This window comes from Microtus oregoni, unplaced genomic scaffold (assembly GCF_018167655.1).
Source record: "Microtus oregoni isolate MIOR12 unplaced genomic scaffold, Mior012 000029F_ref0000214, whole genome shotgun sequence".
NCBI classification, from domain to species: domain Eukaryota; kingdom Metazoa; phylum Chordata; class Mammalia; order Rodentia; family Cricetidae; genus Microtus; species Microtus oregoni.
The window spans coordinates 20,592,754-20,616,456 of record NW_024543088.1 but is presented as its reverse complement, the minus strand read 5'-3'; the positions used below and the strand labels follow the sequence as shown (position 1 = coordinate 20,616,456).

At 44.9% G+C, this 23,703-nt stretch overlaps 1 protein-coding gene across 2 annotated transcripts; it reads right to left on the bottom strand.

Annotated features, from left to right (window-relative positions):
• Positions 1–1,665: 1,665 nt before the first annotated feature.
• Positions 1,666–23,470, bottom strand: Ufd1 (ubiquitin recognition factor in ER associated degradation 1). 2 transcript variants are annotated; one of them, XM_041678288.1, is made up of 12 exons: positions 23,321–23,470; positions 20,243–20,375; positions 19,849–19,881; positions 16,923–17,044; positions 14,776–14,906; positions 12,764–12,836; positions 8,978–9,046; positions 8,093–8,158; positions 7,597–7,644; positions 6,807–6,895; positions 6,181–6,262; positions 1,666–2,522 (listed from the first exon to the last, which is right to left on the bottom strand). In XM_041678288.1, exons 1-12 carry the CDS (start codon positions 23,321–23,323, stop codon positions 2,448–2,450), a joined length of 924 nt encoding a protein of 307 aa, XP_041534222.1. In that variant the 5' UTR covers positions 23,324–23,470; the 3' UTR covers positions 1,666–2,447. The 2 variants fall into 2 exon arrangements, with proteins under 2 accessions (XP_041534222.1, XP_041534223.1); XM_041678289.1 differs by having other exon boundaries at positions 20,269–20,375; positions 23,321–23,356.
• Between the last annotated feature and the right edge of the window lie 233 nt (positions 23,471–23,703).

Below are 23,703 nucleotides of genomic sequence, written 5' to 3'. Positions count from 1 at the left end.
CAGCACAGGCACGGCAGCTCACAAGCATCTAAAACTCCAGTTACAGGGGACCCAATGCCCTCTTCTTTTTTTTTTTAAAAAAAAAAAAAAAGATTTATTTATTTTGTATACAACATTCCTTCCATGTGTGCTTGCAGGCCAGAAGAGGGCATCAGATCTCATTATAGATGGCTGTGAGCCACCATGTGGGTGCTGGGAATTAAACTCAGGACCTCTGGGAGAGCAGCCAGTGCTCTTAACAGCTGAGCCATCTCTCCAGCCCCCCCCCCCTTCTTGTACAAACATGCGTTCAGACAAAACACCTCTGGGAGAGAAGAGAAGAGAAGAGTAGAGAAGAGAAGGGAAGGGAAGGGAGGGGACAGGAGGGGAAAAGAATGCTAACTGGAGGTCAACATCAGTCATGAGATGGCCCACTTGTGAATGGAACCAAGGACCTAAGTTTGACCCCTGAGAACTGTACTCCAACCTCCACATACATTTTTATTATATATTCGTTTTAAGTGTAATAAAAAAATATGTATGTGCACCACGTGTACACAGATCTCTGGAACTGAAATTACAGATGGCTGTGAACCATGTGAGTGCTGGAAACCAAACCTGGATCCTCTGCAAGAACAAGTGTTTTTTTAACTACTGCACCATCTTTCCAGCCTGACAAATTTTATTTACTTATTATGTATACAATATTGTTTGTGTGTATGTCTGCAGGCCAGAAGAGGGCACCAGACCTCATTACAGATGGTTGTTGAGCCACCATGTGGTTGCTGGGAATTGAACTCAGGACCTTTGGAAGAGCAGGCAATGCTCTTAACCACTGAGCCATCTCTCCAGCCCCTGACAAATTTTATGTAAGCCAACAGAATTCCACAAACGAAGGCTGCCTTACTGCTAATGAAACTGAGATGTCCCCATGACAGGTCTGGCAGGTTACCACAGCATTTCTGCCTTCCCAAGCCACATTGGCCAGTGACAAGTATGTGCCACAGAGATAGGAGTCAATTGTGTTTATGGCTATTTCTCACTAAGAGTGAATGGATACACTCTACCCATCAACTCACAGGGAAAGTGCACCCTCCATGGGGACTTTGTTAGTCTTGACCATCCCTACCATCTCCACAAACCTCTGAGGTGTTCTTGTCAGGGCCCACAGAAGTGAATTCACTCCACCTTGATCAGAGGATCAGAGTTCAAGTCTATTCTTGCTCATTCAAGGTTATGACAAGTTTGACTTGGTGTGGCTGCCTACAGGATGTGGTCACTGCACATCCTGTCTAAACAACAGAATATTTAACTCAGAATACAGATACTTCATGTTTCCAGTATTGAAGAAGTAATTACTTTGTTCCTTGTTTATATCATGGTAAAGAAGTCTTGCCTTCTTCCCCTCTTTTGGATTAGGGTATATAGTGTATGAAAAATAAACATGGCAAATTCAGTATTCACTGGCTTGTCCTCCTGACTCTGTATATTTCTTTTATGTTTGTTGTTTTCTGCCTAATATTTCTAAACCACGTCCCTACCCTGCACACAAACCCATTGAGGCTGGACCCCGACACTTCTAATGACAGGATGAAGTGCGGGGCTGTTATAAGTGGGCATTCTTGTGACTTCTGACTAGTGGCCCAAACTACCAATCCATGACATACCTTATCAAACAGCTGGAGGCAAGTTTTAATCAGTTTATTTAATTTTTGAATAAGAATTATTCCCAAGGAAAAAAATTTAAATAATTGGATCAGCATGTCAAAAGATCTTACATCATACAAAGTGCAGATCTGAGACAATAAAACCGTAAGAAAATGGGGCATAGGTGAACCTCAATGGCAGAGTGTGTGGCATGCTTAATATTCATGAAGTTTTCGTTCAATCCTAGTACCTGAAAAACAGATTAACTATCAGAACTTTGGGTAACACATAAAATTGCAATGGGGGCATAACTTCAGCATTTACTCATTCTAACTTTCACATTTGGCTTCACCATGGAATTCCCGACAGCCAGTAGATCGGGAATTACCCAAAATGAGAGTAAATTCGTCTGGATGAGATCCCTTGTGAAGAGTCACCGTAAATAAGGGCAGGGGCCATCTTTGTCAGGTAACTCAGCTCCTGGTTTGAGAAGTCATACTCTGTTGAAGACACGGCCCTATACAGACCTGGGAAGGAAGAACAAGGCAGGAAGGGGAACTGCTTTGCATGGCCTGGAGAGCCCTGGAACAGAATGCATGGAGGCGGAGAAGGTCCATGGGGACCTGAGAGCGATTTCTCTTCCCCAGGTTAAGCATATACCCTCCAGTTCTGCTGTTTTGTACCCAGAACAAGCTTAATGGTTCTTAGGTAACTCTAAACAAACCATAAATAAGAGCGCATTCTCTGAACTTGTCAGAGCAAGTAACTATCAGCCAGTGTGTTGCAAACGATCTTTTATTTTCCAGCTGACAGTTTTGGACTTAGGGCTTTCTTCCCTTCTTCCGCAGTGACTGTCCTTCTCCAGAGAAAGCAACGAATCTGCCCCCAGCTTCATCCTAGGTGTAAAAACAGGATAGCACTTTCAGAAATTCCTCAAAGTTTGCTTTATTCTATGAACTCATGTGTCCTCTATCTACTTCCCCTGCTTCATTATTCATAACTAGAAATGCTTCTTGAGGGCCTGGAGAGATGGCTCAGTGGTTAAAAGTGTGTATTGCTCTTTCAGAGGATTCAGTTTCAATACCCAGTATCCATTCTGGGTTGCCTGTATCTCCAACTCCAAGGGACTTGATTCTTTCTTCTAGCATCCTAGGGCACATGCACAGAGAACATATATACACAGCATATATTCACATAATCAATCATCTGTCTCTTTCTCTCTCTCTCACACGCACACACACACACGGTCTTTGGATTTTATGGCAGTGAGAAACCCACAGATCACAGCTGTGAGTCTCTACCACCTTGTTTTTAGATTCACTGCACAACCACTCCTCAACTTATGGAGGGGCTATGTCTTGATAAGCCATTTTCAGGTGAAGTTACCATTAAGGTGAAAAGGCATTTCCTACATCTCCCTTCCGAACACCCCAGCTCAACTACTCCACACCAGTGTTCTGGTGGCTTCCCTTGGGACATGGAGAGGGAAGGGAACCTATGGCTCCTTGCTGTTATTCAGCACTCAGAAGGATCACACCACTTATTAGCCCAGGAAATTATCAAAATCTAAAACTCTAAATACAGTTTCCATTCAACATTTATCACTTTCACAGTAATAGAAATTCTGAAAAATTCTAAACTGAACCATGATAGTTTGGGAGCTTTTTACACAATAATTATTTTGTATTTATAAAAAAAATTTTTTTTCCTGGTCTTTTAAGACAGGGTTTCTTTGTTTAGCAGTCCTGACTGTCTTGGAACTCACTCTGTAGACCGGGCTGGCCTTGAACTCACAGAGATCCACTTGCCTCTGCCTCCCTAGTGCTGGGATTAAAAACATGTGCCGCCACCACCACTCAGATTCCCCTTAGGACTAGAGTTACAGATGGTTTTGAGCTACCATGTGGGTGTTGGGAACTGAATCCTGGTCCTCTGTGTCACTGCCCTTTCTCCAGCCTTAAACAATCATTTTCAGTGTAAAAAGTGTACGCTCCACAAGAGGAAAATCACCGTCCACTTATTTCACCAACCCAAATGTTATTGCCAGTCACTTTTCTGCACGTTTCCTTAATCCCCAAATCTCAGACCCTTGAGTTTCTAATCTAAATTCCTTACTTCCAGGGTGGCAATTTGCTAAACTACTGAGACAAGCAGCTTACATTCTGCATACAGCTCTGTTCTCTTTTGTTTTCTAGCAGGGAATTCTGGACTAAAAGGTGCACAAATTTCAAAAAGCTTTTTATATACGACCAAGCAACCATAAAAAACGACTACCAATCAATTCTTTTACAAGCAGCAAGATTTGTCTTCAACACTGGAAAAACAACAGGGTGCCCCTCCCCCCAACAGGCTTTTACTGCTGGAGAGTTGAGGAATATCTCTTGGTTTCCTACGGTAGAGGAATCTGCAATTTTCAAAACATATCTTCACACCTGCTGTGTGTGACTCACTGAATCTCTAAGTTAATTTGATGTTTATATGATGACAACCATGCAAGTTTTAGATTTGAGGAGATTTAAGGAAGCAATGGTCGCATTTGGTATGCATTCACTTTTTGTGAGGCAGATGTTAAATTCATGGCCATCTGGTTATTTCACAAAACTGGAGAGACTTGGTTACAGCAGTATTGAAGCCTGGTCCTCAATTACAGTAGAGGACCTGGTGGAAAGATGAGGCTAGGACCACTGGACAACGAAGTAGGGTTACAGGTATTAAGATTTCCCAAGACCAAATTCTTGGAGAGGACAATTATACTGATGTACAAAGACAATCTACAGGGGCTGGAGAGATGGCTCAGAGGTTAAGAGCACTGGCTGCTCTTCCAGAGGTCCTGAGTTCAATTCCCAGCAACCACATGGTGGCTCACAACCATCTGTATTGAGATCTGGCGCCCTCCTCTGGCGTGTGGGCATACATCAAGGCAGAATGTTGTATACATAATAAATAAATAAATCTATTAAAAAAAAAGACAATCTACATATGATCACACCAGCTCTATGCCATGCAGCAGCTCTGAATGCTTGGGACAGAATAGAAGAAGTCAGAAAGAGAACTGAGTCATTTACTAAAGTTGTACAGGGCCCGAAAGAAACCTTCACTAATTTTTTCAAAGATTGACTTCAGCAATAAATAGAATGATACCAAATTCAGAAGCTAGACAAGTAAGAATTGAATCTCTACTTTTGAAAATGCTAATTTACAATGCAAAAGGATAATTAGGCCTTTAAAGGCAAGATTAGCGCCCTAGAGGAATGGATCCAAGATACAATCAATATTGAATCTCATAACCACCATGATGCTTGAATAGGAGAGGTGATTTCCAGAGGCTTGAAGAAAAATCAAAATACCAGACGTTTTAATTATGGTTAACAAGGTCACTTAAAAAGGAACTGTAGGCAGGGCATTCCTGGAAACAAAGTTTTTTCCAAGAATAATCTAAGCAGAATGTCCCTTCCATATGGAATATGCAAAAGGTGTGGCAAAGACTGACATTGGACTAAAGAATGTAGATCAACAGACGACAGACAAGGTAACCCTTTGCCATTGGGAAACACCTCGGGTAGCTGTAGTCCAGATACAACTGCTGTGTAGAATGCAATCTTCAGCAGAACGAGCCACTTATAACTGATGCCCAACGCCTTAGACCAAGTTTCTGTGTAGTAATGCCTCCTGCTTCTAAGGCAGCCTCTCCCCATACCACAACCCGTGAAAGGAACATGCTGGTCATAGAGGCCTGCTGTCCTGATATCTCTGTGAAGGTCATTTTCTCAATGGAATGACACTGACACCATGTGTGGTGGTCAGGGGATCTGGCTCTGCACACATACATCTGTACAAACACAATCACAGCATGAGGCTCACAAGTATATCCCAGCAACGAGACATTATTTATGATGTACACAGAAGGTACCTAGCACCTGACCAGAGCTCTGTGAGTTAGTATCAGGCTAGTCACCATTGTTAGGTAGTGCTAGGCCTGTAGCAGAGGCCTGAACATCTATGACGGTATTCATGCTAGCTTTCGATGTCTTGATGATTTTGATCAATTTGATTTCATGCTAGCACATGCACCTACACCCAGGTATCATGTCCAGCCACAAAATCAGCTGGGCATGTTCACTGTGCTCATTTCTGCGGGACTCTTAGCCCTATTATCCCGACCTTACAGCCATTCTACTTACTCAAGAGTCACTATACAGAAGTGGCAAGCTCTAGCTCTAGGCTGGAAAGAACCAGAGTTAAGCAAGAGTATAGTTCAGCATGTGTAGGGCCCTGGGTTCAACTTACCATCCTGAAACAAACAGCAAGCAAACAGAAGATGAGACCCAGCTGGAGCCCTAGATCTTTCGCGGCCAAACCTAGAGTCAGCTCTTGACCTCTGGGTTGCCAGGCCTTAGCCAGTAGACCTGCAATGGATCTACAGAGCTATCAGGCCATTAAGAACAGGAGGACCACAAGAAGGTGGTTAAGTATGACAGACGCACCCTATTTTGAATGACAAAAACACTAGTCATTACAAGTAAGTAAAACTGATGACCAATGAAATAAACTTACCTCTTCAACCTTTTTGACCAATGGACGTGAATTTCTGATGAAAGTAATCTTACCAAGCTTAAATTCGTAATTAGGAATCCCTCTGTGAAGATAATGAACAAGGAGAAAGGTTAGTTCCAAGAAGGACTAAGATCTGCTTCCAACAATCAAGAGGAAGGTAGGGAGAGACGGCAAGTGCCTTCTTTGTAGGTCTTTGGTATACACTGCACTACCACCCTCTCTGCACCTTCTAGGAGGTAATCACAAAGTAAAAAACACTGGGTGTGAAATAGGGGACTGTGGGCTCTGGGCCCAGACTCAGACTTCCTCTGATAGTTCTTCACAGGAACCCATCCCCAGTGTTCTCTTTCTGGTCACACAAATAGTAGAGAGCTAACACATCCCTATCCCTGACCTGGTAGCTACTAGAAGAGGATTTACCTTGAATCCCTGGACCAACACCATCGCACTCTACCACTATCAGAGGGCAAGCAAGATTTTAAGCCTACCCAGTCAGTAGCTTGCTGGTCTGTTTCTAGTACTGGAATGAGGCTCTCCTATGTGGGGAGCTTTGGCACAAAGGTCTGTGTCAGGCCTTTCTTGCAAAAGGGCAAACATTCAGCAAGGACACACTAGGTCAGACCTACCTTTTAATATCTCCAGGCTTGATGGGGGAGGGACTGGGCTCAACCCCTTTCTTCTTTCCATCCAGTCTATTCCCAGAACCAGAGAAGGCCTAGACAAAGAAGTCCAGAGGATACATGCTAAAGTTCAATAGTGAACAATATGTGTCTTCTACTCAGAGACCCCAGAATAGGGTGTGAGCTGTTGGCATTGTCCAGATCCCCTTAAGTGCTGCCAGCCAAGACATCTCTATCAACCCCTCCAAGAAATGGAGGAAACCCATCTAAAACAAGCAGCAGCAGTGATGGCAGACCCCGTGGCAAACACCTGCCAGGCCCCTTTCCCCACATCTAGTCATACCTCCTCACTCTACCCATCACCTCAGCGCCTGCACATGCGCCACTTCTACCTGTTTACCAGGGAACCTGGCTGGCAAACATGTAGCTACTTTTCAAATGGTACAGTTAATTAAAAGCAGGACATGCTAACAATTGGTGAGCCTAAAGGAAGGACTGCGTTTATCTTTTACACTAACTGAACTTTTGGTAGACACTCTGCCCCCACACTTATCTAGGGACCATACGCAAGTCCTATATTAGGTGTAAGGTTTGAAAGAAACAAGAGAAGTTGGAAGCCTTATTGAGTTGTCAAGGTTCCAGGAGAAAGTATATATTGAAAGGCTTGGTAACTGAACAGTTCCCAATTTGTTTGCTCATATGGGTACCCAGAGCTCACGTCCTGCTAATGTTCACAAAGCATCAATGAGAACAGTTCCTGGTATCAGGATGCAGAGACACATTGCCTGGTACTCACACGAAAGCCCACCTCTCCACCATAGCCACTGTGGTCAGCTTCTCCCTCCTGACGGGAAGACAGAAAAACAGGAAGTGAGTTTCTCAGACTAGATGGTCAATTTTCCCCAGAGCCTCCTGTTTCCACTGCTGCCCCAGTCTTCATCAACTGAACACACCATACTCTTAGGAGGCAAGCCTGAAAAGAGCAGGCACCGTAACCCAGGCAGTCCCTGCAGAGTCCACTCACTAACAAAGACAGGAAGGGCCAGGCAAGTTGGCTCACCAGGTAAAAACACTTGTCACCAAGCCTGAAGACCCAAGTTCAATCCTTGGTATGCACATGGTAGAAGGAGAACCAACTCCCAAAAGTTGTCTTCTAACCATCACACACATGCAAGGCACATGCACCCCTAGTCCCCACACAACGCATTTAAATGTAATGAAAACAAACAAAAAGCATGGGTATAAACATCACACACACGGTTAATCAGGAGGAACTCAAGAAAACCACTTACTATTGACTCCTCATGCTGCACTGGTCTTTCTGGTTCTTTGTAGCCCAAGGGAGCATCAAAATCCACCTGTGTTTTGAAAACAAAAGGTGAAATTCTGAGATGTGGCCACACTCAGTCTCCCTCACTAATCAGATAACAGTAGCTCGAGAGTTCTAGGAAACAGTCCTGACCGTGCATAATGCCCAGCCTTCCCAACGGCAGCACTTTAGACAGGTCAGCACCACTACAGGAGCATCAGCATTGCAGACACCGCTGCTACCGGGAGCTGTGTGTGCGTGATTAGTTAACTACAACTATCAGCATGGAGGTCCGTGTAGTCACTACCACAGGGAAGACACTAAACAGTACTACAACGATCCACGTTACCAACACCCATTAATCTGTCTTCTATTTCTAAAGTCTGACACCTTAGGGTATCATATAAATGAAAGGAGACGGTGTTACCTTTTTTTTCTTTCTGACAACCAGGAGGCTTGTCAATAATGTGTTTCCACTTAGCTCTTAATAATCAAACATTCACTCCTTGGCAGGTCTGAGGGGACTGTGGATCCAGCCACCTAAGTAGTTAACTGTCACTCCCATTCCCTAGGGACCACTAGGTGGATGGCCTCCTCTTAACACTCGTGATAGCATCTTCCTCCTCTCCCTCTTCTGCATACCTTTCTGGATCCCGACCTCTTTTTTTTTTTTTTTTTTTTTTTTTGGTTTTTTTGAGTCAGGGTTTCTCTGTAGCTTTGGGGCCTGTCCTCAAACTAGCTCTTCTAGACCAGGCTGGCCTCGAACTCACAGAGATCCGCCTGCTTCTGCCTCCTAAGTGCTGGGATTAAAGGTGTGTGCCACCACCACCCGGCCTGACCTCCTTAAAAATCTGAAAAAGTCACTTACGTTCATGTCACATTCAATAATGGATACTGCCTTGTCAGGTTTGGTCTCCATGACCCGCAGCTCATAGATCTGCAGGAAGAACAGAAAGTTGAAGTTCTGAGGTACTAACAGGGACTAGCAACATCTCCGTTAACTGTGGCTCACCGCCTGGCCTCTACACACAAGCTTCACATCACATCATCCCTTTCAGCACTGATTATGCTGCTATGCGGTCAGATCAAAAGGTACTGGTCCCCAGATGTGGGTGACCCAGAAATTCATATCTGGGAATTTATTCTAAGAGAAGAATTAGCTAAGTGTTTAAGGAGAAAAGTGTAAGAATGCCCCTACCAGTAATGCTAAGTTTATCCTTCGAAAATGTCTATCAGTAGATAAATGAATTGTATTGCTTACATAGGAAGGAAGGAAGGAAGGAAGGAAGGAGGGAGGGAGGGAGGGAGGGAGGGAGGGAGGGAGGGAAGGAAGGAAAGAATCTGGGCTGAGGCTGGATGGAGCTCAGTTGTTTTACACAGACACCTAAAGTGTAGATGGACATGCATTGGCCACAGTGAACAGGTGGCGGTCAGACTACACCCCTCAGGGGTTCTCTCCTCCTCCCATGTGGGCTCAAGGGATCAGCATCTTTACCTGCATCTCCCCAGCCCTGCAGTTTAGCTGTAGAGCATTTGAACAATATGTGCAAGTCCCTAGGTTCAATCCCCAGCACTGCAAAAGCAAATGAATAAAATTAAATGACAGGGGCTGAAGAGCTGGCTCACTGGGTAAAACAGTGGCTGATGATCTGAGTTGGGATCCACAGAACACACAAATAGGCTGGGTACAGTGACACAGAAATCTGTACTCCCAGCATGCCCCATCAGGAAAATGGCTAGAGGCACACAGGGTAGCTGGTGTGTCCCAGACAGCAGTGAACACGGAGACCCTCCCTGTACCAGCAAGACCTACTAACACACGAGATTGTCCTGACCCCCCCCCCCACACATTCATACACTCAAAGTAATTATTAAAATAGGAAGGAAATGAAGGCAAGAACAGATTTTTTTTAAGTGAGCATTTAAATCTCATTTCGAATCTACATGCTATTTAACCTATCCTTCCTTATTGTGCAAAAACTTCATCAATAATTTGAATATCATCATTAAAAGTCATTATCACCTATTATAAACAATACTGTGAAGCTGCTTATAGATTACAGAAGCTTATTTTAAAAGGTATTACCTAAAAAAAATCTGACAAAGCGCAAGATAAGAACATTTATTAAGTTTATACCCTCAAAATATTATGAAATGAGAAAGTAAGAATTCTCAATATTGGCTGACTTGAACACTCAAGATACAAGGGAACCATCCCTACAGTTACACCATGTGAGGAACTGGCTGCGCAGGTTCCTGTGACACAGTTGTGGGGACCTAGTTTGAGGGGACTAGAGTGTTTTGAAGGAATTCAGCACAGGTCTCAGGGAAGCCAGGCTACGCTTGGCTAGGGTCACTACTGAACCCTGCAGGTGGGTCCTAGCACAGCTCCACAGCTGTCTGTTTGTACCCACAGTGTCATGCTCATCGCTACAGTTGGCCACGACAGCCTTGATGGCAAGACTTGTACTACACCTTCCATCTGTGGATAGTGGGGAGGTGATGCCTTCGTGAGCTTTGTGGGAACTTCCCTGTCATTTCGTCTACTCAGTTGTATTGACTAAGAGACCTAAGAAGCAGAGAACCATGGATGAACTTAAGTAGTATTCAGATTCAACAGACCTAAGTCAGGAAGCAGCTAATGGAAGATCCATATAGGAAAATGCACGCTCCCATGAGAAGAGAGCCCAAGAGGCACTATCCTCAAGCAGCTAAATTCTACTTCCAAAGTCACTAACTGCAGTCTGTCCCACAGCAGGCTCTGCTCCTCAAAGGGCTGCCTGCTTTCAATAGAGGGTGTAACAAGGACACGGACACAGCTTGTCTTTGGTTACTCCCCTCATGGCAAAAGGCCTGACTTCGATAAAAAAAGAAAAGACCTTTAGTGGGGGGAGAGGGAAGTAACTTGCTTTGTAATCTAGATCAACCTTGAACCCACAACCCTGCTGCCTCAGTCTCCTAGATGGTTAGATTACTAGCATGGCCACCAAGCTCAGCCGGCAAAGGCTTTACAAGACAGATTATTTTGTTTATGAATATTTTGCCTGCATATATGTATATATTTGCACCAGATGCATGCCTGTTGCCCAAAGGCCAGAAGAGGGTATCAGATCCCCCGGAACCAGGGGTATAGGCAGTTGTGAACCTCTAGTAGGTGCTGGGAATTGAACTGGGTACTCTACAAAAGCAAGAAGCGCTCTTAATCACTGAGCCACCTCTCCAGCCCATTAACAGATGCTTTTAAAAGCAGAAATATAATGAGTAAATATAAAAATATTAAGCTTATTAATATGTAATAAGTCCTTAACAGTTTCTGCATGGCCGTGACTTTTCTCACTGCTTTGACAAATAGCTGACAAGAACAACAAAGGAGACGGGTCTGGGGTCTGTTTTGGCTCCCAGCTGAAGCAGCTCAAGGTCACACTGCTCCGCAGTCAGAAATGGATACTAGCACTCAGCCTGAAGTATTTTCACTCAGTCTAGGACCCAAGCCATGGGACGGAGTCACCTATAATTAGAGTGGGTCTTCCCATCTCAACCTTATCTAAAATGCTTCCTTCATGGACATGCTCAAAGGTTTGATTCAACGGTGTTTCTAAATCCTATTAATAAATAGCAATCAAAATTAACTACCACAAGGAGATGGCCCAGTGATTTACTTTATATATAGATAAACACACACACGTCTTTCTATCACACTGAGTGAAGAATTAGGACTCTAAATATGAACCCAGGAAATTAAAAAAAAAAATCAAATAGGCAGCAATTAGGCCATAAACCCCACTTTTAGAAAGAAGCCTCATTCAATACCAGAGTGGACAATGATGATGGACTCAAACATTCTCTTGTGGAAAGAGTGGGGAGTCTAGTGAAACCTTGGACCCACAACCCTACTCTGTCTCCTAGATGGTACAATTATGAGCACGCACCACCAGGCTTAGCCAGCAACAGCTTTTTAAAACGAATTTAAAAAAGAAACATTTGTTTCTATTTTAAGTCTCTGAATGTTTTGCCTCATATATGTATGTGTACCACAGGCATTCCTGGAGCCCACCAAGACCAGAAGAAAGTTCCCAGACTCAAGAGGCCCCTCCCTGAGAGTAGCTGCCTGTAAACTGTAGAAGGAACTCTGCTGGGGAACAATCTTTGTACATTGTAAATATGTACTACTCTGACTGGCTAATAAAGAGCTGACTGGCAGGCCTATCAGCTGGGCAGGAGAGCCAGACTAGAATTCTGGGAAGAAGGGCAGAGTCAGAAGAGTTGTCAGGAGACACAGAGGGAATAAGACATGCTGGAGGACAGGTAAAGCCACAAGTCATGTGGCAATACATAGATTAATAGAAATGGGTTAAGTTGTAAGAGATAGTAACAAGCCTGAGCTAGCAGCCAAGCATTTATAATTATCCGTGTTGGTTTTTTGGGAACTGGCAGGCAGGAAATAGAAGCCCACCTACAGAACGCCACTGATGCAGCCTCCATGCCATACCCCAGTTTACTCATGCTCCTGTAACTCACCCCAATAAACTCTTTGGATCACCAAAACAGACTTAGATGGAATCATCTCTTTGGCCTGTCGTTTCCCTCTCTCTGGGGTAAAAAAGGCACAGTAACAGAACATTCTTTTAGGGGTAAAGTAGCCAGGCTCACCTACCTTCTCATTGTAGTTGATAGCAATCACATCCCCAGTGGTCAGACAGGCAAAGTTTCTCAATGCATTTTCTAATCTGCATACATGCTGTCAAGGCAATGTGACAGAGCGCATACCTTGAATCGGAAACAAGTGTCTGTGGAAGTTGTGGCTGTTCATCTCAGATGGTGTGTGAATGTCATTTCTCAAAGCCTACCCAAGTGGTCTATTTCCTCTAGCAGAACAGCGTTTCCTAAATCTTCCCAAATGATACCAACTGAGGACTGATTTCTCTGACTTCAGGCCCGCATGCTGTTACATGAACCAGTGTATGATGAAAAAAAAAAAAAAAAAAAACCTCTGAAAGTAAGCCTTTAAATGCCTCAACACCTGTTTTACAAAAATGAAACCTTGCAAGAGAAAATCTTTCTTGAGTGAAGAACTGTTTGAAGCTTTGTTTTAATTTTAATTATGTGATGTCAAGGGTGTTTGTGTGGGTACGTAAATGTATATGCTCGCTCCTGAGAGGTTAGACCGTTAGATTCTTACAGAAGTAATCACAAAATGTTGTCAAAAACCAGACCTTAGCTCTAGAAATAAACTTTTCTTAACTGCTCGGCCATGTCTCTAGCCCTACAAATATTTTAAAGCCTATTTATATAATTTTGAAGTTAGTAAATAGGGCAGAACTCATACAAGCGAAAAACCCTACTCATAAAAACAATTTGGTAAAGACTTTAAACGTCATAGTTGTTTTCAGGTTCAAGACAAATATTTTTTCATCGTGCTTTGAAGAAAGTAAATTACCGTGTCCATTCAAGAGTGAAGGCAGAGATCACTGCACGGAGGTTTCTATTTCGAACCATCTGAGGCAGATACTAAAGTGTGCTATACGTGCGACCAATCTATTTAGTGAAGTTTAATTTGTGGCCCGATTCCTTCTGTGGTGTTGTCCATCCTCTTTTTTTTTTTTTTTAACTTAGTGATAGGTATTTTTCTGCTATAGTGTACAGAATGGGATGCTCATATCTAAGTGATCCAGAGTTTCTTTAAATATTGGAAAGTTGTGTCATCACACTTTTCAAGTAAGGATGTCTTAAAAGGATGGTGGGCTGTTGTTCCTAATTTTGGTTTTTGTATTTTCACAAATTCCCTTCAGATTTTGTTGTATGCTATTCGGTCTGGCTTGGATGTCAGTAATTATTCAGGCATACATTTGAACTCATAATCCTCATGTCAGCCTCTCGAGTACAATTCCACAGGTAGATGATGCATTCCAAATGTGTGATGGTTTGTCCATATGATTTAATAACGTTTATGTCAAAATGCTTAACAGAAGAGAATATAAGAAACATTAAATACCCATTCAAAGCATTTTTTTTATTTATCTGGTAGAGACATAAGGTAGGATACTAAAAAAAAAAAAAAAGAAAGAAAGAAAGAAAAAGAAGAGCCCCTGAAAGCAATCTTATAAGTCTGCACTATAAAACGGGAAAATTCAAAATCCTAAAAGGTTATAGTGAAGACAAGACTCCTCCTGCATTGACAGCAAAACATTTGTAGGTCATTCTGAAGGACAGATTAAGCAGTTCTTCCCACAGATGTCCCCTGTCTGCAGTACAGATCACTTCTACCACTGTCTACACTGTGGATTAACAACATTTCTTTGGGGCATGTCTGTGTGGATACGTGTGCATGTGCATACAGCGACTCAAGGAGGCCAGAAAAGGAAGGGCATTAGGTCCCTTGGATTAGAGGTGATTGTGAACCATTTCATAAGCTACTCTGCCGATCCACTGGATATACTGTGTGTCTTGGTCTTTGTCTAGGTAGCCACAAAACTAAAAGGTGCCTGTAAAGTGACTGAAAAAGGCCCGAGAGCACTTGCCGTGTTTGGTCAGGATCAAGAGGATGAGCTAGTCAAGCGCTGTTACCATCAACCACAATTTCAATCAGAAACACGTCTGGTTCCCATGTTGTTTGGTGATAACCAGGAACCCTTCCTTTACAGAGAAACTCTTATGTCAAAAGGATACACTGCTTTAGGGTTGGTAATATCCAGGAAGTCCGGGCTCTGAGGCTGGAACTTAGAGTAGGTAGCCACCTGAAGGTTGACACTCTCCACCTGAACCAGGCCCCCTTCTTCCAACAGCAAATTCTGCATCATCTAAAAAGAAAAAATCTGCATGAAACGCAACAATTAAGAAGTCTCTATAGCTATCATCTGCCAGGTTGAAGACTTGGAACAAGCAAATTAATTGTAATATGATGCCATGCAAGAAAAATCAAGTGAGGGACACACATGGAAAGCAGACCAAGAAAGGGATTCAACTGAGGCTGCATCACTGTGATCTGTCTCTGCCAAGGCAACCTAGACAGGTCATCAGTTTCCAGACCCCTGTACACAATATTCCCTGGGATGCTTACCTCCCAGCTCTAAAGCTATCCACAAGCAGCATTCAGGGCCCTAAGTAATAAGGGCCCTTATGATAGAATGACCACACGATGAAAGGTCACAGAAGGCCCCAGAGATGTTGCTACAGAGGATCATAGAAACACTAATAGACATGCATTGATGAACTACCCAGTAAGGCAGATAATGACTGAGGATGGGGACAGACAGACGTGAACAAAGGACAGGGGAATCTGGCATGTAGGAAACTTGGGCACTGTAGTACCACTAAGTCTTTAGTCAGAGGCTGGGAGACATGGTCAGGGAAGAGGGATCGGTTGCAGGTCCCAGAATAGATTTTTGCTAATTTTAAATTGTTTTTGGATAGAAGTTGGATACATAGATGGAGGAGTCGAAAGAACTGCAAAGTGAATTTCCGTTGGCCTTCCCTAACACCTCAACAGTAATTAAGACATGGCTACCTCCTTTTATTTTTAGGGGTCCCAATGCTGACTCCTCCCATGAAAGGCTAACTGAAGCAAGTCTTCAGGTATGCAAATCTCTTAGAAAATATTCCACAGTAAGAAACAGGGACAGAGGGCCATGGTGCAGGTAAGAAGGCACTAGTCTATGCTAAGCAGCAGCCCCAGGACTAAAGAACGGGGTGTGCTGAGCAGCAGCCCCAGGTTGAGACTCCAGCACACAGCACTAAAGGGCTGGTAATGACAGAAATGGAGTGTAGCATGAAGAAGGAAAAAGTGTCAGACCAAGCCCTGGGGAACAGACTTCTGAAATGACTTGAGGACAACAAGGAATCAAAAGGACCTGAGATGTCACTCTGCCTGGCCCATTAGTGGGCACTTTGATGCAGGTAGCATAGCAGGCCCTGGCCTTGTGGTACCCCAATGCTGGCAGGCAAACGGTTAAGAGATGAGGGTCCAGCAGCTAGCAGACAGGCTAGCATTTATGTAGCCTGGTTCTCCCTGAAACTTGGCAGCTCCAGGTAAGATAAAGCACACTGAACACCCACGCACATAACCCCTTGTCGTCTGAGCTAGAAGCTGGGAGACAGCAGGCAAATGCCTGCCCATGCATGAACTAGGACAGCCCACAAAGGGAGAACAGCCCCATACCATAAAGGTTTCCTAGGTGCCATGTAGCATCTCAGAGAAAGGAATTCAGATAGTTTCCTGAGCTAAAGTTGTCAAAGAATTTGGGCAAGCAGCCATCCCAGCCACAAGCCTGAGCCTTAAAGGGAGATCTTCAGAGCAGTGTTGTTCTACCTCCCACTTCAATAGGTGAGCCACAGGGGCCTCTGCAGGAGAAGGACTGAAAGAGAGGCTACCCTGCACTTCATCCATCCAGGGCAGCTTCAGAGACCAGGCCAGCTACTACAACAGGATAAGGCTTCCCTGGGAAGACTTCCCAAAGCTGACTTTGTCAAGTGGGCAAGGACAGAAGGGAGGGAAAGAAAGGGAAGAGGTGTGAAATCTCCACCACCACCCTCAGAATGACTGCCACCTCGGGATCCTCCTTCAATGGGTAGTTCTGCTAGCCTCTCTGAGGGGCCCTGCTCCAGGGTCCTTGATGAGGCACCCAGGTCTGCAATGACCTGTGTCTACACAGTTAAGCAGGATGTTTTAAACATGGTACAGCACACTGCTGAAGATGTTCTCCTCTTGGGCCTTTTTACTTGAAGGAAGGACTCTCAGGCATGCACATATAGGCAGAAGAGTTGTCTCTAAGTTCCCATGGGAAGGACTCTCTACAGACCCTCGCAGCCCAACTCACCCAGTGGGGGAGGTAACAGATGCCTTCATCAGCAACGAACTCCAGTACACCACAGTGTGTCATTCGGTCTGAATTCTTGTTAGTCAATTTAAACAGCATGGGATAGGTAATGTTGAGCCGGCCTAGGAACAAAGAGGTTATAAGATACAGTCAGGTATCCCATCCAACACCAATTCCTGTGAAAGAAACCTTATTCACCCAATGCCTGTACTGTGGCCTTGGACCCTAAACTTCAGCGCTTGCGCTCACATCTTCTTATCACTGTCTGCAGGAACACACCATGTGGCCTTAGAGGAACTTGGTAATTTACGTCATGCAGCACCAGCACAGACATGATTTTCTAAATTCATGGTTAATAAAAGTAACATGTTCATTTATCTATCCATTAACAATTTAAGTGGCAACCATGTGCCACACAAAAATCTGTTCCTTTAAAGGATTTTTAGAGAGGTGAGACTGGGAACTGATATGCACCGGCAGATACTGCAGGAACCCGGGAAGGAAAGAGTGGGAAGCGAGAAAGACCAGGTAACAGGCTTCCTAGCCCCCGAAGAGCCAGCTTTCCAGGTCAGCCAGCAAACACACAATCCAGGAAGGGGGCAGCTGAGCAAAGAAATGGAGAAGAACTCAGCCAGTTCAAAGAATGGCCAGTAGTGAGGCAAGATGGATGAGGTCGGGTGTGAGTGGGAGTCAGGGAGAGCCTACGATGAGAACACATGGAACAGAGCACATATCTAGGCCCAGTGGGCAGCCCCAACTCAGCAAGTTCACAACACGGTATGTCTCCACATTGCAGTGGTCTAAGAGTTCCGTTAGGGCTGCACAAAGGGTAGGAGACAGCAAACAGGACAGGTGGAACACTGACTCCAAAGGCACAAGGTCAGAGAAAGGAGAGCCTGGCCACAAGAGACAAGAAAAGCCCGGGGCACCCAGAGAAAGGTCTGAGAGGGTACCAATGGTGTTTGCCATGTCCTGAGCATTTGCTTAATCCTCCCAGAGCAGTAAGGCACTATCATCTCTCCCTTTTCAAATAATAGGGAAAACTGAGACATATGGGTAAAATAGCATGTCCCAAACTACTCTGCTCAGGAATGGTATGTCAAGACCCAGAACAAATCTGCTTAAGTCTGGGAACTCTACCACTGAAGTAGACTGCAGCTTGTCAGGTTAAGCACACACACCAGGACTTCCTCCACAGCCCTGGATGGCCTCCAACTCAGAGGCCTGTCCCTACCTCCTGTGTCAGGATTACAGTTGTACGTCACCACATCTGGCAAGAAATATCCACTACGCATTGAGAGGTAACAGACTTCTGGCCTCTCTCTAAATGTTGAAAGAATATGGAGAATCGGGGAAGGGCTTGAGTAGGGTGCTTCACAACAGCTTAGAAAACAGTATCACTAAGGTGACCTTGCTAGCATAAGGGTGACTAAGACAAGTAGCCCAGGGCCAAGGAGCTAGGCTCACCATCACTAAAACACTGCCAGGTGTGGAAGCTACAAGTTGACCCCTGGATGTTCTTGGGTGCCCCAGACCAGGTTCCAGCCACAGACCCAAGACTGCTGTAGTATCCCTCAGCCTCTGACGGATGGAGAGCCTGACTTGGAGCTCCCCAGACCTCCAGCCAGAGAAATAACGTGCATTTCACAAATCAGGACTCCCTCGGTCTTCCTTGATTAGAAGAGTAACTTAAGAAATCAACAGTTGAGCACAGTGGCAATACCTGTAACCCCAGATACTCACAAAGTCAAGACCGGGAGATTTTAAGAAAAGGCCAGCTTAGTTAACTTGGTGAGACCCAATCTCAAAAAATCCTTTTAAAGAACTCAAGGTATAACTCAGTAAGTACTCGCCTAGCTTACCCAAATCGCCAGTACAGCAAAAGAAAAAAAGAAAAAAAAAAGAGGTCTGAATATTGATCTAATCTGGTCTGAAACCCACTGATCCAGTTCCTGAGCATCTTCTAGGACACTGTTCTAAGGCACACACCTGGGCTCCTTAGTCAGCTTACCCCAAAAGCAAAACCAAAGACCCATCCTTCCTCTGTAATGATAGCCTATTGTGAACCCCGTGGCTTTTATTCTACCTGCTGCCTAAGTAGAAGCCTTCACTGGACATAGGTCACCTCCCCACTTGTCACTAGAACCATAAGGGCTTGATATGTACCCAATTAACACTGCAGCTCCAAAGAGCAAGCACTGATAGTGTCCCTGCTTAAAGGAGATACTATGAAAAGCCAGGCTCTAAGTCAATAATTGGGCAGGGCAAAGCACAAAGCCCAAACACTGCGAAGCGGCACCTATTCTCGGCAAGTCATTACTTCACCCCATAACCAATCTTCACAGGGTGAATTCAACTGGGAACATCAAGCTCCAAAAGCCAAGAGCGCATCCATAATTAAGGCTATCCATAACCAAGAAAGGAAGCCTGAGACTCTTCTCACAAGAGGCCTTATCTGCATAGGAAGAAAGCAACAGTTCAGCCTCCACTTTCTTCAGGATGCAATGCCACACTGGCAGTCTGGAGCTCTGAAGAGCTATCTGGAAAGGAGATGAAGACCTACTTCTCGTGGTCCTCTTGTAAATCAACCATTTCTAGGGGACAACCGAGTGAGCCCACACCACCACAGGAACTGCTCAAACACTATGCATTGCACCTTTGTATTGGGACAAGTGCTTGAGGCAAGTCAGGCAATGGGGTGAGGAGCTGGAGGGAGGAATACCCTTCTCAGAGGGGTGCTTATGGTGCCCAGGCCGTGGAAAGCTCAACCACACCTGGCCTCGTGTAAGGCACTGTGGCCTTGGTTGGTCCCCCTAGCCCAGCAGACCCTGACAAGTGTTACCTAGACCTGTGCACAACGAGGAGCCTATGCTCATGCCTGCACCCTTCTATTGCCCAAATGTTGAGTCACTTAAAACATACTTACTGAGCTGATCGAGGGCTGAGGGCGGCATAATTACTGTGAAAAAGAATAGTTCAGGAATGTTAAGTAAATAAAAATAAAAGGGCTATAACAAAGTCAAGGTAAGATGCATCTTTTTAAAGCTTTAAACAGTGGTTTTGGGGTAATCAGAACTTCATAATGACTTCTCATAAACAGTCTTACTTGACGTTACTAACTTCTGTGCTCTGATGGCACGCGGTCATCAAACATAATTAGCGCCCTGCTCCCACCGTCCATGCCCTAGGATGAGTGACATTTTTACTATAATGCGAGTGTCTGATGCCCACATGCATAAGGGTTATGGAAGGCTACAAGGCTCATTCACAGACTTTGGGGGCAGGAAAGGTAACTATTCAAAATAAAAACAAGCACATACTCTTCCCTCCTTTCTCCACATCTGACCTGTCATTAGGCCCTGCTAGCATAGACACAGAGAAGCAGCGGTACTGCGTAGAGAAGCGGTTCTGGAAGACCCGGGGAATCGGGTGATCAAACATGTTGAATGAAAACTAGAAGGAAAAAAGAAATGGTATTATTACCAAAACAAACAAAGGCACTTAAAAAAATCATAAAGTGAGGCTTCCCCATGCTCGCCAGGCTAGTTGTGAAGTCCCTCGCTCGAATGACCTTGACTCAGCCTCCCACTTCGTAGTGGTATATTATTCGTTTTATTTACTTATTTGTTTGGTTTTTCAAACCAGGGTTTCTCTGTTACTTTGAGGCCTGTCCTCGCACTAGCTCTTGTAGACCAGGCTGGCCTTGAACTCACAGAGATCCGCAGCCTCTGCCTTTAATCTGCTGGGATTAAAGGCGTACACCACCGCCTGGTTTATTATTTGTATATTGATGAAAAAAATCTCGTCTGAAGACCAGTGATTTCGCTGCCTTGCTTTTCTGGTTTTGGGGTCCAACCACAATTTCCATCTTTGGGTTATTACCCGTGCTACACCACACAACCAGAACTACAAGTGCAGCCACTGTATCTGGCTCAAAGGTACATTTCTTCAGGCCAAATACTGGACGTCATCAGTGCTGATAAATGTGGCCAAAGACTACAATAAACTAAACTCTCATTAACCAGAATGTCCTGACTTCCTAGGTAGCACAATGAACCTCATCCTTTTTTGCTACCCCAGTCTCTTCCCTCAGGTCCAGTTTCCACTTTCTGTAGACAATGCAACTTTACAAAAATGTGAGACTTAGCCAGGCGGTGGTGGCGCACGCCGTTAATCCCAGCATTCGGGAGGCAGAGGCAGGCGGATCTCTGTGAGTTCGAGGCCAGCCTGGTCTACAAGAGCTAGTTCCAGGACAGGCTCCAAAGCTACAGAGAAACCCTGTCTTGAAAAACAAACAAACAAAAAAAAAACAACAAAAATGTGAGACTTAGTCATACCAGTGGCCTCCAAGGTGGCTTCTAGGCCAGCCCCCCTCCCCGCCCCAACCGTATCTGGGTGCCTCTAGCTACCATCTTTTTTTTTTTTTTTTTTGCTTTTTTGAGACAGGGTGTTTCTGTGGTTTTGGAGCCTGTCCTGGAACTAGCTCTTGTAGACCAGGCTGGTCTCGAACCTACAGAGATCCGCCTGCCTCTGCCTCCCAAGTGCTGGGATTAAAGGCGCGCACCACCACTGCCCGGCTCTGATCGGGGTTTTAAGGAACATCACTTTCATAATATTTGGTACCAACAAGGAAAATACTACCTCTGTTCTGGTGAATCTCATATGTAAGACAAGGAATATAACAATAAAACATGAATGCCCGGGAGTTTTAAAGACAAGAAGCAGCTATGGGGGCAGAGAGCACCTGAGAATGGATGGATGTTAAACAAGTGTTCTGGAGGAGATCCTCACTAGAGAACCACATGCCATGAGAAGCAACTGGGCAGGAGAACAAAAAGGCATTTCGGGTGGTGGGAAAGCAGTTGTGTGTATGCCCACCCATGTGTGCCTGCCCTCATCGGGCTTTTTACTACAACCCCTTTCTTTCTGCAGCAAGCCTCCTTTGCTTGGCCATGAGTCAGGGTTAGTGCTTCTCCAGAATGTTCCCAGCACAGAACACATGCACCCTGTGCTGTCTCAAGTATTTTCTCACACTGGCAAGCAAAGTCAAGACGTGAGGAGGCACACCCACGGTGGTCTGCAGACCTCCACATGCACATGCGTGCACCCAAGCACACAGACACACATAACCCCCTACACCTCTACTGCACAAGCACATGTGCGCACACACATACACATCCCCACCAATAAATCTTAAAAGATGGTTCTTCAGCTACTAGCACAGACATTTTCAATCTTTTATTTTTGTCTTTAAGCATCAGAACTGTGTGACTCAGTCTTAGATGCATAATCCACAAAACCCCTTCTGAATGAAGGGGTGCGAGGTGCGCTCATCAAAACTCCTTCCCTAAGCCTCCCATCTACACTACTTGCTTCTCTGAAACATAAATAACACACTTAGAGTTATGTTACATGACTGCCTGCTCCTCCTTTACTGCTTCTATCATCCATGTTTCAAGCTTTGATGCCTAACACATCAAGTATTCAGGGCGGGCCGGGCGATGGTGGCGCACGCCTTTAATCCCAGCACTTGGGAGGCAGAGGCAGGCGGATCTCTGTGAGTTCGAGGCCAGCCTGGTCTACAGAGCTAGTTCTAGGACAGGCTCCAAAGCCACAGAGAAACCCTGTCTCGAAAAACCAAAAAAAAAAAAAAAAAAAAAAAAAAAGAAATTGGATAGCAGTGACACTCAGGGTAAAATCTAATAAGCACTTCCTATTTTTTAACAAACAAGTGACATGGAGTCAACACTACATACAGAAACATCACTACAGCCAGATGGGTGTGACTTCAAATCTCAGTGCCTCGCTTTCGTGATTACTACCTCTGTTTTAGATTTCTAGGTTCGTATAATAACTACGTATGTTCCCAGAGGGCTGCAGGAGTTAAACAAGGATGCACTGACAGAAAAAAAGCGCCCAAAATATTATCTACTGTTGTTATCACGTGAGGAACACAATGTGACATATATCCTAAGACATTATCTCCACTGCATAAAAGGCCGCAGAACTTAGGCAAAGCCTAATGTCCTTCGGATTTTCCTCCCTGGCTCCACTCCCCAGGAATTCTCTCCAGTTAACTTTTGAATTCATGGAAACCTGTTGCGTATCGAGCTCTTAGGGGAACTATGGACACAAAGTAGCAGGTTCCTTTCTACTCTCAAGGCCTGCAGTACCGCCGAGAAGCATACGAGTCATAACTCCGACAAGCTAAGAGGAAAAGAGGCGGCTCGTAACGATGGCTCCCACTTGGGACAGACGCGCTTGCTCGGGAGGACGGAGGAACGAGCCGGACGCAGGCCGGGGTGACTCGGCACCTCCGCCGCCAGGTCCAGGCCCTCCCCGCCGAGCGCCGCAGGCAGCACAGGCCTCACCCGGCTCCAGATCCCCAACCAACTTACCATGGCTGACAGCACTTGGTGACACCGCTTCTCTTCGTGAACCTTACAATATAAACCCCGAGCTCCTTCTACACAGCCGCAGCCGCCGCTCTGAAACCCAGAGCCCGCGAGAGGTTCTCCGGAAGTGACGGAAGGGAGACCTCAGGGAGGGTACCACGGCTTGGCGTTGTAAGCGGAAACCAGAGAGCCACAGAGAGGCCTGAAGTTTGAAAAGTATTCAGAGAAAAGAATAAAACACTTAATAACTTATTTCACAGAACAGCAATTATCTGTAATGTCTAGATAGTAGTCCTTTCCGAATAAACTTGGTACGACCCAGTCTTGTTGTTGACTACAATACCCAGAATGCAGCTAGAGCTTCCGGGTTTGGCTTCAGCCATTAT

Excerpts from the sequence above, each read along its gene's own strand:
- Ufd1 (XM_041678288.1), bottom strand. Across the intron at positions 17,045-19,848 it reads CTCAGCCCTCGATCAGCTCA|GCCGGCTCAACATTACCTAT; the intron begins GTAAGTATGTTT and ends CTTTGTTCCTAG. Across the intron at positions 12,837-14,775 it reads ATTACCAACCCTAAAGCAGT|ATTAGAAAATGCATTGAGAA; the intron begins GTATCCTTTTGA and ends GCATGTATGCAG.